General features: G+C 34.9%; 1 protein-coding gene across 1 annotated transcript in view; it reads right to left on the bottom strand.

Moving 5' to 3' along the window:
* The window catches only part of DHX15 (DEAH-box helicase 15), a 52,004-nt gene that overhangs the window by 7,601 nt on the left and 18,169 nt on the right, over positions 1-26,234 (bottom strand). Inside the window, exons 4-11 of the mRNA XM_090267017.1 lie at positions 18,606-18,765; positions 17,197-17,415; positions 12,479-12,646; positions 5,596-5,682; positions 4,448-4,597; positions 3,944-4,052; positions 3,239-3,430; positions 292-414 (exon numbers count right to left, since the gene is read on the bottom strand). Of these exons, the coding sequence (XP_090123143.1) occupies positions 292-414; positions 3,239-3,430; positions 3,944-4,052; positions 4,448-4,597; positions 5,596-5,682; positions 12,479-12,646; positions 17,197-17,415; positions 18,606-18,765 (1,208 nt within the window). The remainder of the gene's footprint in view (positions 1-291; positions 415-3,238; positions 3,431-3,943; positions 4,053-4,447; positions 4,598-5,595; positions 5,683-12,478; positions 12,647-17,196; positions 17,416-18,605; positions 18,766-26,234) is intronic.

Raw genomic sequence — 26,234 nt, 5'->3', positions numbered from 1 at the left:
TGTATCGGGATGAGGCTTAAACCAACTGAGCCACCAGGCCAGAGACAAGTATTTCATTTTTATTGCCCTGTATGTCTCAGCTTTCTATAATTGGTGCCAACTCCCCGTTATAAAAGCAAAACTTTTTAAAAAAAGATCATCAATTTCGATCTTAAATGCTAGTCAGGAGTTTTTTTCTAAAAAGTACCCCATGGCTTTCTAATGTAAAGTCACAAATAAATGAAAATGAGATAAATATATGATGCAAGTGATATTTAACAAAAAAATGTCATCAATCTATTTTACACTTACTTTGTTTAAAAGCATGGTAGACATTTAGCAGTGTCAGATGATCTCCATCTATGTGGGCAAATCTCATCTTGGCCTCATCCGCGGCTTTCTTGGCCTCCGTGGGGCGAACAAAACACTGTGGGACTAAACAAGGTTGGTATGGGCCCAACACAAACGCCCATATCGATGAGTCACGCATTCACAGACAGAGGAACAAGGCCTAGCTAGGTCAGTTCACAGAGCATAGGGCAGGGCAGGATGGCCTCCAACTGCATCTTGGACTGTTTACTACCTTGATTTGGTACATCAACACCTAACCACATCTGTAAGACAAGAGGGTTTCAAAGCTACACAGTACCTGATTATTTTAACTAAATCTAAAAGTAGGCATCAAAACAGCTATTCTGAAGGCCATCAAGATACTAGAAAGCTCAACTTACTTCAAGAACCAGTGCTGATAGCTCTACCAATAACCAGAATTATGGTGTCAATAGCCTTTTAGCTATATGCAATTTTTAAAAAGGCCATCCACTAAACCCACTGAATGGCTATGCAAGTTATGGAGCTACACTTGCCCACTACAGGGCTAAAAACAACTTGCCAACCAGTCTACTGCCACATTTCTACTGTAATTTTTTCCCTAGTGCTGTGGCTATTACCAACTGGTGGGTATCACTATTAGCACCGGTGAGCAAAAGCATATGTAAACATAAAAAATATCATGAAATCTTGGGTTTTGAGGATAGCAGTAGTGGTGGAAGGTTAAACCGCCTCTGAATTAAGAAATTAAGAAAATTCATAAAGGCTGGGGCTATTCAGCAGAGTTTTCCAGCATTTTAATAAAAAGATTAGTAAATAAAGTCCCCAGTTAAAAGCAAAATCCAGTATTTAAAAAGTTGACAATTAGTCTGAAACAGTTATTATTTCAAGGGTCATCAAAATATGTAACTACAGTATTTGTTTAGAGCCTCAATATTAATTCACACAAAACTTTAAGTTGTTACAAAGCGTGCACTACATTTTTTGAAATACAACTTTCCTTAATTCACTTTAGCAATTCCATAGTCATAAAGCAGTATGAAAAGAAAAATATTTAGCAGCTTGGGACTTTTGTCAACACATTTTTAAAGCTGTTAAAACCTTGTCAATTCAAAAAATCATAAATTATCAGTTCAGATAGAAAATAATGGGAATAATCGACAATGAAATCATATACAGAATCAAATTATCTTTCCCACACAATTTCCCCTTTAAAAAGATGCCAAAGAAGCCAAAGAGAGACAATGACACATGATCACAGTAAATATTAAGTCTTGCCTAATGTAACTGAAGGTAATTTCATTAAAATACAGAAACCTCATAGTTGTGAAAGTTAATGTGAACTAGCTACCAGTTAGTGGGAATAAGTAGCACTCCATATGACCTGATTTGCACTATAAACTTCAGAAATTATTTAAATTGAAAACATTCCAAGCACAGCAATCTTTTTGTTCCACGACTTCTTCCTCACCTATCAACATTCCCCCCACACACAAACGCCATGCTTAATAACCACTGCACATAAATATTCACTCTGTTAATGTGAAGACGATGACCAGTAAGCCCTGTTTTCGGAATTCCTATTACAAGTAAGACATGTAGTTGAAATATTTCAACTGCATCATGATGACCAATTTTTTAAGGGACTAATGTTCTAAACTCAAAGAATGGTAACTGTATGCCTGACAGAACTAGGAAAAATAAAAACTGGGTAGGTAACATATAAATACACAAATAATCTGTTAACTCTTGCCCTATACTTTCTCTAAAAACTAAAATCTTTCTTGAGATAAGCACACTGGGAGAATCTAACAAACAACATATAATAAGAAAGGCAGACAACAACCTACCACCACCTCCGCAAGTGAGACTACAGTTTTATTAAAATGATTCAATACACTGCCCTGCCCATCTGCTCTGAGTCTGATCAGTCATAACTCTGCAAAAAAACATTTTAGCTAGTTCTTAGATTTAAAAAGAATTTCACACCATTAAAATATATACCATACACCTAAACTAGGCCAAAAACTTTTTATTTAGAGAAGTTTCAGTTTATTCTTTGATTCCATAAGATTTTTTAATTATTTGAGGCATTAAGCTATAATTAAGACTGATAAACCACTCTGAGACTGGAAGTCAATTCTCCCCAGTACTACAGCTACTTTATAGAGTACTTCAATGGTCAGCAGAAACTTCTATGTTTAGCTAAAAGAATGTGTACCCTGTATGTTAACAATATTTCCTCTTTTTGGAAAATGTAATTTCCACCTTACTACTTCATTTGTGGATTAAGCTTTACTGCTAATACACAGCACTATTTATTCAGCTTAATTTCCAATTTTCAACATTAGCAGTTTTATCTCTTATGTATATTTCTTTTATCAAGTGTCTGTCTTCCACTGTAAAAGAATTATTAGGTTAGATTTTAAACCTAAAATTATGTATTACTACTTCTATTTATTTGATACTAAGCTTGAAATTCATCTTTTAATGCCACTGGAATACGTATTTATACAAGTAGAAAAAGCTTATTTTAAATGGTAGTTTGGATTTAACTCATGGTGACCTAATAGTGAGAAATGCTAGAACAAAGTTCTTCTCATACTGTCAGTAATAAACCGCAAAACTGATGGACCTACCAAAGACTCAGTTACAACTGTGTTCAGATTTATTTTTTCTTATTTCAATTTTTATTTGCACTGAAGAAAGCCAATGTTCTTACTGTATTTTGTGCACAATGACTTATTTTACTTTTCTAAATACTATGTCATTATGAAGCTATTTACAAGATATTTAGGAAACAAAATGCGTTCCTTAAAACCAGCTATGAAATCCACTATCATACTAAATATTAAAAACCAAAACCAAAAGCGAAGTCCACCCAAACTTTGAAAAGCTGGGTTTTTTTTAGTTCCTTTCCCTCTATTACCTGACAACATAGCAGTAATAGATAGGACCTCATTAGAACAGTTGTAGTCACAACTTGCAATAACCATTTTAGCGAGCTGTGGATCTAGAGGAAACTCTGCCATCATGGATCCCAATTCCGTCAGATCTCCATCATCATTTAAAGCAGCCAGATAATTCAAAAGTTCTAGGGCTCTCATCAGAGTTTCAGGAGCTAAGGGGAAAAGGCAATCTATTAGACAAGCTGCCTTCAACAAGCAAAAATGTGACACAAAGTACAAACTATTATAAGCAATCTTATTTCTCATTCTATAGTGGACCAAACGAAAAACTCAAATTGCCATCATATTCAATTACAAATATCTAGCAAACAATGAATCATATAGAATTACAGAATTTTCCTGTACTGTGGCTAAAATGGTCATCTTCATAATTGTTAATCAACAATGTGTTCATCAAACTTTTCCCCCCTAAAAAATCAATTAGCAAATTCCTCACATTTTTATGCTCAGTCATTAATTCCCAGAAAAATTTAGTTATTCTGAAGGGGAAAAATTTGATTCACATAATTGCAACCCTTTTAGTTTTAATGCTAACACATGGGACTTATTTTGATGCTCACTGGAAGGAAAAGGGAAAATGTTTTTAATACATGTACTGAATGGATACAGAGAAAGACAGTCAATTTTGGTTAAAAGGTTTGATAAAATATACTGAGAATTCATACCTGGTGGATCCATAAAATCAAAATGTACCAAATCATCAATACCAAGTTTCTTCAATTGTAACACGACTGATCCTAAATTCGAACGCAAAATCTCAGGATAGGTGTTATCCTAGCAAAACATAAAAATGTTTGTTCTGTTAAATATTCCTTAATCCTCTTGCTCCAGAAAAAAACATACTGGATTCTCTGCCTCCTTAGCTATTTACTCTGGCATTAATTACTCCTGCACCACCGATTCAGATGAGAAAATTACTCGTGAATGGATGTGAAAGGAACCAAACCCTTTCTGTGAACTACCTTCACAGGGTTCTCAGTGCAACTGCTGCTGCCCACCTCAACTCCTAACAGCACTGGTAGGTTACAGCACAATCTGACTCAGGAAATAAATTTAGGAGCTCATGGTGCCAAAAGGCAAGATGAAATAAATGAAGCAATTTTTTTCTTCTGGTAACAAATTCAACTTAACCTTCCTACCACACAGGAAGGATACAGTAACCCTCTTACCTGCATTTCTGTTTTATAAGCTTTCTCTGTGTAAAGTCGGAAGCATTTCCCAGGTCTGGTACGCCCAGCTCGACCAGCCCTTTGTTGGGCTGAAGCTTTACTAATAGCTGTCACCAAAAGGGACTCAACTCTGATTCGAGGATTGTACACCTATTAAAATGAAGTAACAGAAGAATGATTCTTTCTTCAATTAAACACAAAACTGTGATTTACTGGGAAGTACCCAAAGCCCACAGTTAATCCCCAAATAAACATAGTACTGATGACAACAAATCATGCTACCAAAGAAACAGAATCCATCACTCTATGCCTTTTCTTCAGGTGTTCTGACTCCATCATTCTGAAAGACTCACGCTAACATGTAAAAGCTCTTATTTAACACACAGATAATCTTTACTCTTTCTAATTTAAAATAATTTCAGTTCTACCAGTTTTACCTTGCGATTTTATATAGCAAATAGTGCTGAAGGCTTTTGTCTGAAAAGAACCTGTTGACTTCAACACCTGATATTCATAGTGGGCCTCAAGAAAAATATTTTAAACTTGGTCCAGAAGTCAGTTAAACATGCTTTCAGTTTAAAGGGAAAGTGTTCCATCAAAACATGAATACTATGCACAACAAATTCTCTCACTCATATCTATAAAATATAATCAAAGGTCTTTAAATAATAAAACATACAGTATTTATTTGAGTAGTTACCTCATTTGGTAACGGTGCTTCCTATTCAGTACTATTAAACTAGAGGTTAACATAATACCTTTTTACAAATACTGGACTATGTGTATCACATAATAAAAAGTGTTTTAGTTGGATAAGTAATTAACTGATCTGCAGAGATGATAATCCTGTACTGTTATTACTATTCCCATATCCCTTAAACAAACATAAAATCAAAACACTCATCATTATTATACAGAATCAAAGAAAATACAATCTTAAAAATAAAGAAAAAAAAAATATCCAAACATTAAACATGGGCTTAATTTGTGAAAGCCAGCTAGAACACAGAGTTTGTATCAGTCTAAAAATGATAAAACAGAAAAGTAATTCTAAAAAGTAAATTTTGGCCAAAAGATTAGCAGGCAGTAACAACTGTCAAATTAACAATAATTTATAAGTTATATGACTATCATACTAAAACATGTACCTTTTGTTTAGCAAATCCAGGATCAATCACAAATACCACACCATCTATTGTCAAAGATGTCTCTGCAATGTTAGTTGACACAACTACCTGTTTAGAAATAAACAGAATATAAATTATATTACAAGTCAAGTAAAATTCAAATGACAGTTAAGATTAACTATTAACTTCCACTAACACTGAATTTCAATCCAGTAAATCAACTTGAAATAAGGTTTGATCCTTAATGGCCAATGCTATAAAAATGCTAATATTTAAGAATTCAAAATTTCATTTAACTCATCACAGCAACTTCCTTTTTCAATAAAAGTTCGTACATTTTGATCATTCAAAGAGGACAGCATAAAAAGTAACACATCAATAAAGCCATCTAAGCTTACCTAACAGAATACTCCTTGTTTAATACCCCACTCCACATATGTACATCTTCCAATGTTTTCAAAGGAAAATTTTCTGTCACCAAAACTCAACTCAATATTGTAAACAAAAGGACACATGGTTGGAGTGGGAGGAGATCTCAAATTATAACCCAAGAACAGGCAGATCGTAAGAATCAAATACAGATGTTTTGGAAAGTATACCATCTCAAGGAGCATGACAGGTAACATGTCACTGCATACGAAGCAATTATTAAGAATCTGTTGAACTTCTTATTGACAGGGAATAATGTTTATACACTAATACAGCTTGCTTTATGTGTTTTATTGTATTTTGGATATTTTGGGAAAAAATAGGATCCTCATTAGCATTTTCACCCAGAACATCTCATTTTCAGGAACAGATTACCGTCAGGAAGTGGGAGATGCCTGTATATGCAAACATTTGACACAGAAGATAAATCTGATACGCAGTCTGCTTACAGCTTTTACAGTTTGTAAAGGAAGATTAGACATGGATAGAAAGTTTAAATGATACCAAAGATGCCACATGAGATTTGAAAAGGGTTTACTTCCACAGCAAAGGCAAGAAAAGCTTACTGAGAAAATGGCATTTAAGAGAGACAGTGAAGGTAAGGGGGATCGAAGTGAAAGTAAGGTGAGACCAGCCCACAAGAGAGAAGAGAAGAGCACTAGCAATAGCAGGTTCAGCTTAAACAAGGCCGTACCAGGCAAGAATGCTACGTGTAAGAAACAAAAGGACTCATACTGTCAGGAAATCATGGGAGATTTAAAAACGTACTGAAGAATCACTAACTGGGTGTTAGTTTATAATCATTTTACATGTCTAAAATGAAAATGCTTGCTTTTTGCATTATTCAGGTGAAAAGACTGATAATTATAAAATGGATAAGAACCCAGAGGTGGTTCAATGTTACTGAAATACATTTTTTAGGACATTTAGATGACACTCATGGTTAATAACTAGAACTGAAGCAAACATTAACAAGGTATATAAAGTTAGCAGCTGAATGTAAATAAATATAACCTGAGTTTAAATATTCTTCTAAAAAGTCAGTGTGTTATAGTAGAAAAAGCAATAAATTTAGAAACAGGTGGCAGAGCCAGGAATCAAACCTAAGGAGCTAATACTAGAAAGGTTTTTAACACCACCAAGCTTCAATTTTCTTTTATAACTTTTGCTTATTATTCTAGCTAAAATGGGTTATAAAAAAAAAAAAAAAAAAGACAATGAATGTGAAATCATATACAGAACCTACTATGTACTTCTAATTATATAAGTGGGCCTATGGTTTTCTGGAATTCTGGGGTAAAAAAACTTATAGTTCTGAATGGATCTTTAGGACAGCGAAGGAAATTACTTTAAAAAAAATTACACATATTTATTCTAGAGTAGAATACAGTCAGTGTGATAAGAATTTTTGATGTGATCAACTCTTCAGTTATTTAAAAATAATTTTCTTAAGTTGCCTTCAAGTCAGAGCTAATTAGTAAAAAAAGAAAATGATCTCTCCACAAAATAATTTCATATGCATGTGTTTTGTGTATTTACAAAATACTTATGAGGAGTTGTGAACGTGTAATAAGGTAATAAAAACAATTCGAGTAGGACATATCTACAATACTGATTTAACAATTATTATAGTGTCTATCACCATTAGAAAAAGCGCAGGATTCTTAAACCACAAGAGAAGTAGGTTTGGGGACTAAAAGAAGGAAAATTCATGTAACAAACCTACGACTTTGAAGGTGCTACTTCTAATGACTTTACTACTAGAGCTGGAGGAATACTACTAGCTAAGGCTAAATAAAACATAAGGACACACATAATACATAATAACAAACAAGTAATGGAGATGATAAAAGTTATCTAGCTGCCTTGAATCTGAGCAGTGGGGAGAGGCAAGCCCTAGGAGTATGCTCTAGATATGGCATGTGCCCTAATCAGAAATTGGTCAGAACACAAAGTAGTCCTAAATCTGTCAATGGGTTTTCATATATTTGGCCAGTAGGAGCATATAAATAAATTGTACAAGCTTTCTAGATTGTAACTTGGCAGTAAGTGTTCAAAAGGCTTTCAATGTTCAAACCTCATTACCAAGTAGATATTTCAAGTAAATAACGCTAAATATAGAATAAACCTTATAACAAAGTTTGGCATTCTTAGAAATGTTATCTTTTCACATATTAAGTGTGCTAAGAGTAAACTTTCATACAGATATGCCCCCTCCTAATGATATGCCTTCTAATGGAATCCATTTTGACTTATTTCAATAATTTCACTTCAAAGGAGTAAATGCAGAATACTTGACTTGTTCCACTTAAATTCTATTTGGACACATTAATGCATTTAAACTAGTTTGGATTTTTAGAACCTGTCTCCAACTCAGCATAAATATTAACTTATTTTTGGTAAACATCCCAGCAGCACCATACCAAGTTATATCAGAGAGTGGATCACTCAGTCTCTTTACAATTATAAAACCATCTCCACAAGGCCATTTCTTTTTTATTGAGCAATGCATGCTCTTAGCCATGTTAATTAGCAAACTGTAAGATAAGCTACAGAAAAATAAGCTATTTATATAAACTAATGAAAACTAAAATGGCATAGCTGTTAGATTTTAATAACACCAAAACTATAATACAGCAATTACAAGTATTAGTCAAAAGATACAAGTTCATTTATTGATGAGTAAACTTTAATGCATAGACAAAACTACTGTAGCTTAAACTCAAATACTTTTAATAAACATCAAGCATTATCAAAATAGGTAAAAATATCTACCCCTCACATAAATACATGCTTTGCATTCTCAACCTTTCTTAATAATTAAAAAGTTGAAATAGTTCACCATTAGTGCTATGTTAAAAGTCTACATAAAAGTAACTATTTGTAAAAGAAATTCTAGTTAAGTCCCCAGATGGCCACAGAAACTTTATCATTAATATAGGCAACATTTTTAAATTTTATGTTAGTACTGACTGGTGTAGCTCAAAGGCACGGTACTGCAAACGGAAAGGCTGCCAGTTCCATTCCCAGGCAGAGTACATGCCGGGGTTGCAGGCCGGGTCCCAACTGGGGACATGAGAGGCAAATGATCAATGTTTCTCTCCCTCTCTTTCTCCCTTCCTTACCCGCTCTCTAAAAATAAATGAATGAATAAAATCTTTAAAAAATAAATTAAAATTAAATGCTAAAAAGCTTGTTAGTTTTGCCACAAATCATAAATTCCACTTTGCATAAATTAATACAATGAGGAATAAGGCACTACCTTATAAAAGGTACCCACCAAATATCAAATAATACAGATTTTGTTAGAATTTTAAAAACTTATTAAAAATTCTTTGTTCCAAACCTTTCGATTTGAATTAGTCTACTCTATGATATTATGCTGTATTAGAACAAAGTACATACGCAATTTAACAAACAAAAAAGATTCAGATTGTATTTTATTTTACACAACTAAAAGCAGAAAGTAAATCCCTAAATGCTCTAATCTTAAAGTAATTGTGATTATCGATCAACAACAGGTAACACTCTTGAATGAACGCTCCATTCTAGTAAATGGCACAGTGATAGTTTAATTAAAAACTTCAGGACAGAGAATCAAACACTGGCCTCTTGCCCTTACTTTATAAGGCAGACAGGATATCAGAGTTGTGGCATTTGTTAAAAGAGAACAGGGAAATAGGAACCGAATGCCATTTTCTTCTGTTCTGGTGTCCACCCACTTTCCCTCGTGGCATCTGGGTGCGCCTTACTTCCCTACCCCATCTCTCCTTGCCCACAGTCCCACCAATCCTTTCTCCTTTCTACCCGGGCCAACCAGGCCCTGGGTCTCATGGTCACTCATCTTGCCTGCCAGTCAGTGCTTGACCACGTTCAGGCTATCTCGAGTTTTCAGCTGGCACTCCCACCTCCTTCCGGACAGCTACTCAGCCTTCTATAATAATTTTTCATTTGTCCTCAAACATGGGCTTGAAAGCGTTTTTCCTCAAAATAAGAATAATGTATCAATTGCCCAGGAAGTCCTCCCCCACTCTATCATCCAGGGAGGCTCTAACAGTGCTCTTCTTAACCTCTAAGATGAAGCTGACTCATGCCAACAGATAACATGATTTCCCAGCAAGAGGTCCTGTAGCTTCAGCTGAATGAAGCACCAACAATAAACAACGAAGTGACACTGTGGCCCTTAGCCTTGATTCTGAACTCAAAGCCGAGGGAAGCCCAAGCCGTGGGTATTCCAGTGGTCCCCCACCATGTATATAACAACCAGCTGCTGAAGAATCTCTTTTCAGTGAAAAATACTCCCCAGTATTCTTAGGATTTACTAGAACACAAAAAGCAATAGTTAAAAACCATAAAATAAAAGAACCTATTCTACTTCATGGGTTTAGGTTGTAGATTCTACAAAATGTATCATATACTAAACTGGCATCTCAATTAACAGAGCAAAGAAGGGCTCACATATAATAAGATTAGTAAGTGTGGATCCATATTTCTCAAAGTAACTCAAAATAAAACGAAAAAATACACGAAAAGACAAACAGTAAATCTTGCTGTATGCCAATTTTACATGAGAAATAAAGACCACTGTAAAACTACAACAAATGCAGATATACCAAATGCACACATTTCCTGAAAAAGTAAATCCTCTGCGCAGAGGGTGCATTAACTTCTCTTCCTACAGAAATGTTTAATAACAAGTTTGCATACTGCTGATATAGAATTAAGCTAAAAATACTTCATTGAGAATTAGTACCTTTCAGTCAACAAATAAATTTGAAAACTATATACTAAATGTATCCCTTACAACTTCAAAATTTCCCCAAAGTTCAGAGTTGCACATAAAGTAAAATAAGAAAATTATTTCAGCATGTTCTAGAAAACACTATGACAATAAGTGGACAGTTCAAAATAATGAAGCTAGGATCAGACTATTTTTTTAAGTTATCCACTCACTACTCTTGATCTATGAAAAACTAAAAAAACTGGGGTTTCCTCCTATCAATTTCCTGTTAATTTATATTCCACTAGGCTAGTATTGCATATTCATTCAGGAAAGTCTTTCAATGTGGAAAGTGTTCTGGTTCATTTAACTTTTACAAAGCGTTAAAGAATTAGCCATGATAGTTATATATCTTTATTAATTTGTATTTTTAGAAAAATCACTGAAAATATTAGCATAAAGATTAAAAACATACAGCAGGTTAGTCCTGAACACAGAAATACGAAAAGCAACAGATTCCAAATCTGACTGACAAGTACATTATAAATGAATAGTATTTTCAAGTAAGATGTTTTCTACACAAATAAGCTCAAGAAATTTATTGTGGATACTAAGGAGACCTAGTTGTTTGGTAAGTAGGTACCTGTATACACCAAGCTCAGTCCTTGACAATCATCTGGAAAGGTGATGAAGGTAATGATACCCACTCCTTAAAATGAAAACTTTAAAACCAGAGATTAAGGGTCTTAATAAAATTCACATGCAGATATTATAACTTAATCAATGGCTGGGCTTTAAAGAAGCCAACTCCATTCTTCCAGTAGTTTTCGATCCTTTTCAAACACTACAACCTTATTTTCTAAGAATCTATTACAACACCCATCTGTTTAAAAATAAAAGTATGGCGGCACTGTTTCAAACTAGAACTCAGATCCCTTTATAGCCCCAACAAAGCACTCGTAAACAGGTCCTGTGCCAGGCACACATCCACACCAAAAAGACCACAGTTCCCACCCCCAAGAAACTCACATCTTTATGCAGTGTAATTTGTGCTACTGTTATTAGCAATCTATGCAGTCAACACTTAATACCTATAGACATAACATTTGGTTAGACCTTGAAGAAAATTATAAGCAGAAGCAAAGGTACTGCCTTTCTGTCACGTGGTTGGTTTAACAGGGAGAAAGACATCCCTTGGCCATACTCTCTTAACTCATCCTAGCCAACCTTGCATTTGCTGAGGAACCTTCTTGTTAAGAGGTGGAAAGCAGTATCTGCTTTCTCTACGGTCAAAAGATGTACAAAACTCCACCTAACTACATTTTTTTTATACTTATTAAAAAAAAAAAAAAGAAAATCCTTACCAGAGAAGATGCTTATTGATCTTTTAGAGGAGCGGGGGAGGGGGGAGGACGGACACGACACGACACAGACAATGACACATTGATGTGCAAGAGAAACAATGAGGCGGCCACCCCTCTTAAGCGCCACAACCTGGGACTGAACAAGCAGCCCAGGCACACGCCGTGACTGGAAATGGAACCTGTCTTCGGTTTGCGGGACTATGCTCCAACCAACTGAGCCTCACTGGCCAGGGCTTTTTCTGTTTACTTCTGACATACAGATTATTTTGTAGTGTGCAATCCAATCATAACCATCCATGACTTAGTCCTTTGTAATTCAATATAGTTTGATATCTCAAAGACAATTCTGAGAGTATGCATAAATTGTTTATAGAGAACATTTCTATGATACCTTTCTTCCAATTGCTCCATTCTGTTTTTTTGGAGGTGGAGGTTCAAAAATGCGTTGCTGCTGCTGAGGTGGGAGTGTAGAATACAATGGAATGATTTTAATGTCACCAACTTCAGGGCCCAAATCATCAACCTCACGTTTTATTCTTTTACAGGCTTCATCAATTTCCTACAAAATAGAAGTTTGAGTCTGAAAACAATGAATACACATAAACATTTCAAGAATTTATCATAACCCTAGTTTTTTTTGTGGCATATTTTCAATTTAGTAATCAAAACTAATTTAGGAAATTTCATTGGACTTTCCAAACTAATTTAAAAACTGGCTTCTATAGCCAAACAAACACATAACTGCCTACTGGCATTCCAAACCCCTTTTCTTAAGAGTTGGATGTCCTAATTAATTCTCAACAAACTGTACTAACATTGAATTTTTCACCCAGGAATTTTTAACTGCAGTCATAACCTTTTCAATTTTCACAATCTAAAATAAATTGATGTGCTAGATTTTTAAAGAAGCCACTTAGGCTTTAATGTCCTGTTATCACCAATGCAATTATATGAAGATTTGCTTCATTGTTCCTAATGAGAACAAACACCTTTACAGTATCAACATATTTAAGAACTAGGCTAACCCAAATATCTAAAGAGCACCTTCAAATATTTCCTTGGCACAGAAAACTATTTAAATACATTTGCATTCAAATCCAGATTTAAAAAGAGGACACAATGAATAGTTAAGAGGTGGTAGATGGAGGCTCTAGCAACTGACAAAGGGATTTAAAAATCAGGAGATGTGTTTACATTTCACTGAAGCATAATTCAGTTAAACTCAGAAGTATATTAGCAATGTGTCCAGTGAAGAACCCAATCATAAGCTATCCTTACCAACAAATTATTTTATTCAAAAGACAATGATTATTTTTAAAAAAATTTTTATTAGGAAAACCCATTTCTTATTTTCATTATTTCAAACTAGAATTTTCTCTGAAATTATTTTAAATCAAACTGCAACATTAGTTTCTTGTGTTCAAGAATGCAAAGTTTCTGGATAATTTTTAAAAATTTGTCATTTTTATATATCAAACATACTAGTTTTCTTAAACAACAGGAATGGTTTGGAAAATTATGACACAGAATATTACTATTAAGGATTCGATAATAGTTCCCTTTGAGATCCAAACATAAATACACACACACACACACACACACACAAACAAATATGATTCACGGAAAGAAAAAAATATAACAAATAAATTAGATATCTTTTGGGAAAATAAATTTTTTTAAATGCTGTATCTAGATCAGAATGCCCCCTACTGGTATACAGATACAAAATTAGGTATTTTCAAAATCAAAAAATGCAAAACAAGATTTTTCTAAAATAAAAGGAAAATGGCCGCCAATATTCAGCATATTTGCATTTTATTAATTTAAGCATGTAATTGGCCAGAAATGTAATGGGTCGAAGTCGCCAAATACCCAGATTTTGCATACACGATTAGAAAATTAAGTGCCCCAAAGTATACATTTGCAGATTCCAGAATTTTAACAAGAAAATAATTCCAACTTTACTTGGGACTACACTACCCAATCTGCTAAGCATATATGGAGCTAAAATGAAATCACTACTTCATGTAATATAGACATCTCTAAACACCACTTACATTTTTATATAAACAAGGTTCTAAAGACTAAGTTTTAAAACTCTGCAACAAAATTTTTCCCTAAAGTTTACCCAACTTTCATAAAGTTGTCACTATTCAGTAGACCACAAAACTCACTGTCATCAGCATAAAGCAACCATCTGCTCAGTCTGGAGCAATACTGAGAATTCAGAGAGTTCGGGAGTTTCTGATTTGGAACTTGCAGTTCCAAAAGTATCATATGTGTCAGTAAATTGATTTGGACCCCACTAATTTAAATAGTCTGAAGTCTCTACCTGTGCAAAAGACATTCTTCTCAGCAAAATTAGAGATAAAATGCTGCTGCTTAAAGAATGAAGGGTTTCAACATATTCAACTGTGCATTTACAAACAAGCAATTATTTCAATTACATTGTTATCTAGTTCAGCAGTGTGGCTCCCCTAAGAACTTCGTAAGTCCAGATTTTAATCATTAGCATAAAACAAAAAAAATTCTAGAATTCAAATCTTTCCCAACCAAACTAATAGGCATTATATTTAAAGTGGTCAAAATGGTAATATTGTCTTAAAAATCATTTAAAAACTTCATGACATAACTAAATTCTACGGATGCTATTCAAATTTATGAGTAATGAATTAGCAGAATCTACCATTAAACTAAGACAAAAATAACGAAGGTTAAAGGCACAAGAAACAGTAATTATTTTACGTATCATTAAATCAGCACTACTAAACACATTATAAATGAAACAAAATACATTAGGTTCTCTGCTACCTCCTCCTCTAAGGTCTTCAAATTCAAGACGAGTCACCTAAAGAGAACTCAAAAACCTATCAGGACACTTATAAATCTAGCTCACAACTACCATGACACTCTACCATCATGGTAAACATTCTTTAGGTTGATGGTAGTGATGCACCACAGGCATATTATACTCCCCCTATAGCACATACATGAAAACCATGGGGATTACTCCCTTCCGTTGCCCAGCTATAGGAAAGATGCCAAAATATCAGCTCATACAAAAGTCTTTCAGATCCTTACTATGAAGACATCTGATATTTCTGATAGAACTCCAGTATGCTTGGTTAGCTGAAAATACTAACTTTAAACAGTCGTTTAAAAAATATGCTATGCATTGCGGAGGAAAGGAGAAACTATAAAGACCCGACACAAAAGGACAAAATGAATATGTCAACACTGCATTACAGGATAAATATGGTTTATATGCCTTCAAAAAAGCATTTGGTACTCATGCTTACACAATGTACAAAAATTCTTCCACTCAAAATGCATAGAAAGAAAGATTAATATCAGAAGAGGTTTATTTATAAAACTGAATTTGCAACACATCTTATTTCCCAAAAGAACAAGTATTGTATGCTCATTCTTTACTAAGAATGATTCTGAACCCCCCAGGGGACTTCTGACAATGTCCATAGACATTTTTGGTTGTAACAACCAGGGAGGGGAGGGATTGTTACTACACCTAATGGGTAAAGGCCAGAGATATAAACACCCTTCAATGCACAGAGAACCCCACAATGAAGAATTAACTGACCTACAACCGAGGGTGAAAACCATTGCTCTCCATAAGTCAAATTATAAACCATACAGACAATACTGAAGAAATGGGCCAAAAACATCCCTCAAATACTATATACCAAGCACTCTGTAGCAGCTGAACACATACAGGAGTTCCCACTGTAGTGCAGACAGGGGCCAGCACAGTAGGCCTCTGAGATAAACTACAGCAATTTCCCACATTATTTAGGTTGGTGGTAGTAATGTACCATGGGCACGAAAAACACTCCTCTGGAGCACAGAACTTTAAACCTAAGAAAATATAAAAATGGCCTGAGGAGCTTCTGAAGATGCAGATTCCTGTATTACACCCTGAAATTTCACCTGTCTCAGCAAGTCTGGAACAGGGTCAAGAACCTGCTTTGTTTTTGCAAATTCTTCTCCCCTAGGCAGGCAATCCACTGACCACACCTGAGAAAACATGTTCTGGAGCAGGGGCCTGATCTTTCACTGTAAAGGACCAACATATTTAGGCTTTGCATTCATATACCACCCATACTGCATATTCTTTTGTTTTAATTTATAAACCTTTAACAAAAGCCATGTGTCACTGGTGGCATATTGAACAGCACAGATAAGAACACTTCTAGCACTGAAGAAAGTTCTAAGGGGACAGTGGCGCTAGCTCTTGAACCTTGTTACTTATCCTTTGAGAACCTCAGCATGACTTGGAAGGTTGTTAGGAATACATAATCTCAGACCACACCTGATCTTTGAGAATCAGAACGCGTAAGATTTCTATGTAATCTCCATGCACATTAGTTTGAGAAGCACATTCTAGAAAATTCACAAAGCCTATTAGAGCTAATGACAAGCTCTAAGAAAAAAACCTTTCTTAAAAGGCTTTACAGAAACAGTTGTATGCAGATAGCTTTTCCTGAACTTATGTAGCCACTTTAGAATTTCACAGCACACCTATAATCATCTTCTTGGAAACAAGTTTGAAAAATGCGATTGCTGCACTTGAGAATAAAATTAGTATCTTAAAATAAAATAACTTCTAACTAAGGAATTTCAGTGATTCTTTCCAGTCCTCAGTGAGCATGTACAAAACAGAAACAAAATACAAACATTTGCTGATAATGGATGAGCACCCAAGTTACCCGAGCTCGCTCACAAGCTTAAAACACTATGATAACCTTATTTCACAGCAGCTGTGATTCAACTTCATACCTCAACAAAATTGCAAATTACCACCTAGTCTCTCCAAAATAGAGACTTAACTGCTAAATGTTGAAATTCTAAAAGCATTTAACATTCTTAGGATAATTAACTAGAACACAAACATTAATAGTATAAAAAGGTATTCTTAAAGAGTGCATGGATAAAAAGGTTTGTATTATTTGATATATAAATACAATCAGGTTGAAGAAAAACTTTAAATGTTGGAATTAAAAAAGTTAATATATGCAAAGTTCTTCAGCTAGAAATTGTTGCTATAGAAATAATATGCTAACAGCTAAATAATGAAGCAAATAATGACGATACCTCTTGACCAGTTAAGAAAAGTAGAAGATCTCCCTCCTCTTCTTCACACATATGAATTTGGATCACTGTTCTAATTGCTGCTTCAAGGTAATCTCTCTCTGGTTCAGGAGTATAAAAGATCTCAACGGGATGTGTACGTCCAGGAATAGTTAAGAGAGGACAGTTATCAAAATAAATCTGGAATTTTCCTGCATCTAGAGTGGCACTCATAACTATGACCTGAAAAAGAAAAGTAAATTATATGAAGCTGCTTTTAAAGATTAAGTAGTCTTAATGAAAAAACAAGTAATATATAAATGATATATATAATGATATACATATCAGTTATAAAAGTCTACAATTCATACTAACAAACTCTGATTTAAAAAATCAAATACAGACTGAGCTAGTGTTATTTACATTTAACAAAATTAGAAATAAACCTGACATCAAATAGACTACAATATTATCTTCATGAAATAATAGCTTAAAAACCAAAGTTAATAAAATTACATAATATATAAGAGATTGGTAAAAAAAATCATTAATATGTGCTATGTTTACTAAAAACACACACACACAACACTGCACATGGGGAAGAAGAATCAGTGGAACAGATATTAACTTGTCTTCCTTCTGCCAAATCATCTTTAATAAACATGACTTCTTTAGAAAGATTTCTGAAATAAGCATGGGTTTCCTTTTTTAAAAAGCCACAACTACAAAAGTTGTTCAGGTGCAGGGCTGCATGATTGTGCAATTACCCTTTTTCTATGTAAATCATACATTATATAACTCATTAAAAATTTACTTAAATAGAAGGCCCACGCCTTAAAACATTCTACTAGAGTTCTTTAATCTCTACTTTGACTTTCTCCTCTAAAACTTCAATAGCTCATTAAGCTTAATCAATAGTGGTAGTACTCATACAGTTCTTCAAAAGCATAATTTAGTTTTTGTAAGTTTTATTTAGCCAGTTTTAAACCATTATCAACATAGTGACACTAGAGAACTGGTGAAACAGGATAAGCAAAGTATTCCTAAGAAGTGGGTTGTTCTTGGTATAGCTATTCCCACTCACCGGCATTATAAATTATAATGGGTTTATTTGTGTTGGGAAAAGGATGATTTGTGCCCTAAGAGGCCTCTGTACTTAATATAGGGTAGGGTGAGCAGAAGGATTACAAAATTATTGGATGGGTTAGAAATTGAAAAGATCTGACTTAAAAAACACATTACTCAAAAGTATAAAGTCTAAAACAAAAGACACAGTGAAGTAGATTAGGGATGAAAACACCAATGTAGGTACTTACTGGTTGCTTCTTTTACAGTTGATTTTTTAATAGTTGATTAGTGATCAGTACATGTTCCCTGATTTTTTATATGTACATGTATTTTATTAATGAAATCAGTAAAGGAAATTACTTCACCTTTAAATCTGATCTCTGTCTTACAACTTCCTTCAGAACACCCATGAGAATATCTGTAGCCAATGTCCTTTCGTGAGCCTCATCAAGAATTATTACACCATAACGCTCCAGGAGGGGATCATTCATGGCTTCACGAAGTAACATCCCATCAGTCATGTACCTACATTCACAAAGAACATGTTGGTCATGTTTCATTTAGGAAATTGTAAAACTAAATTTTGTGACATAAAAATGAAATGCAAAAACATCAGATATAACTCAAAATTTGCCCCAAGCTTTGCCCAAAACAAATGTGCTATTGTTTCATAATCATCTGCAAAATTAAACTTTAAAAAACATTTTAGAGTGTATCTCAAACACACTATACATTATCACATCTAGTCAAGTATGACTGCAATATTGAAATGCATTGAAAAAAACAAGTCTGATTATAACATAGAATGATCACATGGTTTCACACAAATGTCAAAGCAAAATTCAAAGCATACAAATAATCAACCGTAAAACAAACTAAGAAACCATTTTAAGTTGCTTTATAACATCACATCACTAAAATGTTAAAAACTTGCATGTCTTTAATAAAGCCTTAATAATTCTGCACTTGAGCTACAACAGGCAGAAGGGCTAAGAGAGCAAGATGAGTTTACCATATCACTTTTCCCTGTTCCATTCAATTCAATGAAATGGTCATAGAGTAGCACACAGGCACAAAAAAACATACATTCATGAACTGAGGAACAGCATTAGTAATAAAGAAATGCTGACAAATATGTATCAAGAGAAAAGCCGTATGACACCAGCTAAATCAATGAACCCAAGAGGGAAACCAGGCTGAGGGATGGCTAACATGGAGCCCAGGTACTCGTTGAAAGGTGGTTTGCAGAATGGTTGTATGGGTCAGCCATCTCCTCTCCATTCATTCTGGCTATTACTGTCACTAATACAAAACAACTACCCTTAGTTTTTGACACCTGGACAAAACAGTCTGCCTGCAAGTGCTGAAGTCACAGCTCATTCCTTTAAATACAAAATCTATGATTTTATTTACAGATTTAAAAGCGGTATAAAATCTGAAGTCATCATTTATGACTTCACTATTTTGGCTCTATTTTTCACAAATTAGTCTAACCTATTCTTTCATGAACCAACTTGATATTTTTAGCTGATGCCATCTGTTGGAGCAGTTAAGTTCAGCAAATTGACTGTGTACAAGATAAATAAATCCTCTTTATTTCACCTGAACACATTTCTGGAATCGACACAGCATTATCTGTAAGATTATTTTATATAAGACCATGAAAGAAAAAAGTATCAATTAAACTATGACTCAATGCCTTAACAACAGTGTAGCACAGTGCATGAATCAGCTACATTATGGCCTTTAGTTGTTTTGAAATGTCTTTGTTCTATTTGAGGATATTTGGTAATTTCTCCTGCCTTTAGATGTTAGGTAATAGTGACAGGAGACAGGCAATGCTTTTGCACATTATTTTAATAGCAAAATGTAATAGTTTCGTCTACTTGTTGGTAACCCTCCTTAGACTCAACAAACCTCTTGTCTGTTGCTTTACATGGCAAAAAGAGAAAAAAAGAGAGAGGGGGAAAAAAAGATTGGTCACTCTTCCAACAACAGATATTTGTTTAATTTGGCATTTTAATTAGCAAATAAACCCAACAGGTAGTTACAAAAATGTACATTACTTAATTGAAGTGACAATATGTAAAGCTAGATCAAGTTCAAGAAGTCACAGGCAATGACAACCACTGAACTGCCACCAATTTGCAAGGCCCTCATAGATTATAAAATGCATAAGAATTTCAAATACTAAAAACGTGAGAAAGTCACAACTGATAAAGCACCAGACTCTTAACCTGAAAGCTCCTTAATACTCATTTTTAAAAAGCAACTCTTTACTTTTGATCTTTTACCTCCTAACATCCATCAAGCTTCAGACAACCACAATATAGAAATATTCAAAAGCAGCGCTGACCCAAATACTCATTCTTTTATATTTTTATAAGAGGGGAAATGCTACAAATGGCAGATTGTAAAGACTATAAATTAGATTAATTGAACTATTATTTGCCTTGTTTCATTAACACGTATATTACATGTACTAAGTTAAATGGTCAACAAAGCCCCAACCCTCTTACTTTTAGGTTCCAGAGACAAGACTCCTGAATATTTCTCATTATTCATTTGTTCATCACCCAGTGATATCCAATTTCATGAGATGCTACAGTATGTCCTGCGTCACCAGTTAATATGAGTACACTGCCATTTGTACAACAGAGAGCTTCAGGAAAAAGGACATTTTTATAACTGAAAGGTCTCTTTAAGATAAGCAGTTAACTTTTCCAGGGTCTCAAAACCAGTTAAATAGCTTACCAAGACTAGGTATCAGTGTACCAATTCCAATGCTAGGCCCCTTCTACACTAACGCTTTCCCCAAAGTCCCAGATAATGGTGTGTGTGTATGTATGTAATGTAATGTATATAGAGAGTAGAAAACTGATTAATTTGAAGTACTGCTAGATACATGACCCCTTTGCTTAAAAAAAAAAAGTGAGCTGACACAGCACAGAAAAGGCAGGTACTGTGGTGCTCCTGTAACAGCCACAGCTGTTTTTCTTTACCTGAGTCAACTATTTACCCAGGGTAAGGGGTAAATCACAAGAATATAGTGTTACAGTAATAAAACTGTGATTACATAATTTTGAAATTACAATAATAAAGTAGTAAAAATTGCACAGGACAGCCAAAGTCTGCATTTTACTGAGTACCCTATTATCCAGTGTTTTTCTGTTTTGGGACAAAGATCCACTTAAGAAGTCACCCTCATCACCAGGGAACTGGTGGAGCAGAGCAATCTGTGCTCTATATCAAGCTTTCATGTGATTCTGATGCCTGCTAAAGTGTGAGAAGCACTAGTGTGAATTAATCAAGTTAAACAAGAAATAGAAAGAGCTGGATTAAACAAAGTTGATGCCTAAAGCAGCAAGAACATGCTTGGAGCAAGTCAGAAAGAGTTTGTATTTCCAACCACAACTGTTTAATAAATAAAATAAAAAAACAAAACAAAAAAAAAAAACCAGTGTGCTAAGTAGTATCAACTTTGCTTAAGTATTTTGGCACTGGGCACACACAGATGGCATGGTATAACTAGGAGCCAACAACCAACCCTGACCCCAGTCAACATCACCAAGTGTGATATAAATAAAGCATTCACAGCAAAACATTATACACTGCAAATGTGTTACTGGTTTAGTTTTGTTTACATGTATTTATATATAATTTTTTGAAGCATCTCAAGTTGTCTGGTTACTAAAAATATCATAAACAAAGGAAAAAAGATCCACAGAAAGGTTAAAAATGTTTTCCAAAGTGAGTGCCATAAGAATCTAAAAATAAACTATATATTATTCATAACTTTAAAAAATATCATTGACTAATGTTCAAGTTATGAGCAATGACAAAACTGTACATGGGGAAACAATCCCCAATGACTTAGTGTTCTGTTATCTGGTATAGGTGTGTGAGGATAGAGGAAGAAGTTTGGGGGGGGGCAGGAAAGGGGGAAAGAGGGGAGCAGAGAGCCTTCCTAAATCCCTATCTTGAACCTCACTCCACCCCCAAAATGCCTGATTAATCAAAGATGTTAAAAACAGAAACAAAATACTAGAATACAGGGATTAAATTATTTTTAAAAATCTTTGGCAGGATATGATGCACAATACAATGTTTAAAAAAGCTGTTAATTAAATACTTGTATAAAAATTAAGATTTCTGCATGGCATGAAGTATGAAGTACAGGTGTGGGCAAAAACAGGTTAATAATAATAAAAATAATACAATAATTTAATAAATAACACAAGAATAAATTCATGTACTCACAACTGTAAACCTACTTCTGCCCACCTCTATATTATAAACAAAGCAAAAAAATAGCAAAATGGACAAAAAACTCATCTTATATCCAGAATGCTAACTTTAAAAAAGCGCCTACAAATCAGTAAGAGAGGCAAAGAATATGAACAATAGGGGGTGTGGCCAGGGAAAAAGGGCAAAGGAGGAAAAATTGGAACAACTGTAATAGCATAAATAAATAAAAAAAATTTTTTTAAATGACCAGATATCAAATTCCATGAATCCTATAATATTGTATATTTCTTTCAAATTTACCTTTTGTTATTGGGATGCATTTTAAGTAGTACCTTACAAATGACTGTCAACCAGGTAGCAATATTTCTGGAAAGAAAGCCTCAGATTCCAAAAAGAAAATACAAATGGCCCACAGACAGATGTAAAGACGCTCAATTTCATACAAAATAAACACATTAAAACCGTGATGAGATTCCATTTTTCACTCACAATATTGACAAAGATAAAAGAAGGTCCACAACCAGCACTGGCGAGGGCACAAGAACAGCCACCATTTGCACACTCCCTTACTGGTAAGAGTAGATAAGATCTCTATGGCAGGCCATCTGGCAACAGCTAATAAAATTCAAACATGCCTTTTGACCCTTCCAATTTCACTTGTAGGAAACTGATTTCACAGTTATACACCTGGCCACATGAGAAAAAAATGTGTACAAGGTTGTAAGAGGGTACTAAAGGCAGCAGCTATTTTTAATACACCCTGGCTGGTTTGGCTCAGTGGATTGAGCGTCGGCCTGCGAGCTAAGTGTCGCTGGTTCGATCTTCCAGTCAGGGCACATCAGAGAAGGAAAACTGATTCCAAAAAACCTCCGCTGCCTTGCGGCATACCTCTTCAGGGGAAAGGCTAAGGGAGTAAACCCCGACAGAAAATCCGGAGCCGGAGTCCCTAAGGCGGTTTGACGTTGTAGTCAACACCGGCAACTCCTGCGGCGCACCTGAAGCCAAGCTGTATTGACTCCGTCTTTCCCTTGGATCCTTCAGCTGCGAAGAGAGGGGGGGTCTGCTGCATGGGCAACAGCAGACCCTCCATATCACCCCGCCCAGGCTCTGTAGCTTCAGCTTCACTGGAGAGGACACTCCAGCGTCATCGCAAGATGTCGATTCAACACGGGAGGAGACAGATACCGTGTCACTCCCAAGTCGGACTGCACAGCCATTCTCGGCGGTGCAGATAGACTCTTAAGAAGCTACACCACCGTCTCTTGAGACGGACAGCTGCCGACGACGACGACGACTATTTTTAATAACAAAATCTGGAAATTTGTGTGTCCATCAATAGAATTAGTTAAATAAACCATGCAGCCATTAAAAAGAATGAGGCAATGTTGTTCTAGAACAATCCCCAAAACTCAGTGTAAGTGAAACCAGCAGCCATATGTCTTGAAACAGCCCTGCAATAAACGCTAAAGTTCATTTGTTCTGAAACTCCTATTTTTGAAGTACTATTCCAATACTGTTAGGATTTGATTACCTTTCAAAGTACAGGACTTATCCTAGCATAACTAAATATGCAAATAAATCAAAACCATGTTCCTAAATAATCCAAAATTGACTCTGCATGACCCAAAGAAATTCTTAATATCTGCTTCAAGAAGTCCCTATTATAAATGACTGGCATTGTTTAATCTGAGTAATTTGATTTACTGCTTTCCCTATTACCTAGGAAAGATTTAGAAATACTTAAAGAGATTTACATGGAGACATGAGGAATGAGGATGGAAAGAGGTAACATACAGTGGTTAAGAACACATCCTTATTTCCAGACAAGCCTAGGTTCAAGTTCCTGCTTTCTTACTGGAGTCTGACCTTGAACAAGTTCTACTTCTCTAATGCCCGATTTGCAAAATGAGAACATGATAGCTAGTGTTTAAATTAAACAAAACAATGTATATAAAACACCTAATATACCGACTCCCTGGCACTTGCAAAGTATTCAATATAGAATTCTACACTACACTCTTAACTTTCACATAATAAATTGGGATAATGTTACCCTCTATAAAACATACAGTATTATAGTTCCGTGTCTGTTTCTACCAGTTGGATTAATTATATTTAACATGAAATAAACTCTTAGCACAAAAAAAAAAAAAAAAGGTTGCATATACATATCCTAAGTTGTATGCTTCAGAGAAGCTTGAAAAAGATGAGTCTCACACACACATAAAAACTATCAAATGGAGGAGGCAGCTATAAAAGAGAAAGGTGTCTGGAATTCCAGATTTCCCGAAAGACTAAATTTAAATTCTCTTGAATTCTAGAAAAGCAACACCTGTGTATTTTGTAAGTGACATTTAAACCCCTCCTTAAAAACTAGATAACTTTACTGAATAATGGAACTCCAAACAAAGGGTCCACATTCAAGGAAATGGCATTGGTCCTACATTAATAGATTGATAAATAAATGTATGGTTTTAAGTAAAAATAACATAAAGCCACCTACATTAAAATGCTACACAAAGTGGTTTGTGTATAGTAATCTCTGCAAAGTTATAATAGATTAAGACTTCTGAAAGACTATGACCAAAAGAAATATTTATTCTTTTATTCTCCATACCATGTGACATATTTTTTTTTATAGCTCTGATGATGAAATACTTTTTGAATAATGTAAGGAACAGAGGAACAAAAAAACTAAAAACAGCTTTAACTTATCAAGAACTATTTTAAAGACTAATGATTTTAAAAACAGCTCTCTTCACTGCTAAATATGGTGAGAATACTCTAACCATCCCTCACAATGTCAACACTATAAAACAGTTGATTACCAAAAAAAGTTAACAATTTTTAAACATGCTCATAGTGAATGCTATTAACTTTTTCAATAAATAGTTAAGTCACTGAATTTACCTTCCTTCATCAAAACAATTTCTTCCAATATTAATTTAGTATGTCATAGGTACCAAAAAAAACAAAAAGAAACAACAACAAAAAAACACATGGTCTAGGTATACACATCAACTTAAAATGAAGTTATTTACCTCTTTTAAAAAGTGATCTATTCTTGGATTAAAAATGGCTAACATGCACATATATTTCTCAATTATATAGTTCTATAACGTTATGACAATTTCACAAACCTAATCCATGTGAACACAACAGCTTAAAAACAAGACATTCTGTACTTCAATATTAAGGTCTCCACAAGACCATCTTACGTATAATCCCCTAGCACAATCTGAGTATAGATTACTGTATAATAATCTTAACATCTATGTACAGTCGTCGTCGTCGGCAGCCGTCCGTCTCGAGAGACGATGGTGTAGCTTCTTAAGAGTCTATCTGCACCGCCGAGAATGGTTGTGCAGTCCGACTTGGGAGTGACACGGTATCTGTCTCCTCCCGTGTTGAATCGACATCTTGCGATGACGCTGGAGTGTCCTCTCCAGTGAAGCTGAAGCTACAGAGCCTGGGCAGGGTGATATGGAGGGTCTGCTGTTGCCCATGCAGCAGACCCCCCCTCTCTTCGCAGCTGAAGGGTCCAAGGGAAAGACGGAGTCAATACAGCTTGGTTTCAGGTGCGCCGCAGGAGTTGCCGGTGTTGACTACAACGTCAAACCGCCTTAGGGACTCCGGCTCCGGATTTTCTGTCGGGGTTTACTCCCTTAGCCTTTCCCCTGAAGAGCTATGCCGCAAGGCAGCAGAGGTTTTTTGGAGTCAGAGTTTATGTACAGTAATGCACTGCA

Source organism: Furipterus horrens, unplaced genomic scaffold (genome assembly GCF_987537825.1).
Source record: "Furipterus horrens unplaced genomic scaffold, mFurHor1.1.pri manual_scaffold_2, whole genome shotgun sequence".
NCBI classification, from domain to species: domain Eukaryota; kingdom Metazoa; phylum Chordata; class Mammalia; order Chiroptera; family Furipteridae; genus Furipterus; species Furipterus horrens.
The sequence above is the reverse complement of the archived record's forward strand: the minus strand, read 5'-3'. Positions and strand labels throughout refer to the sequence as shown.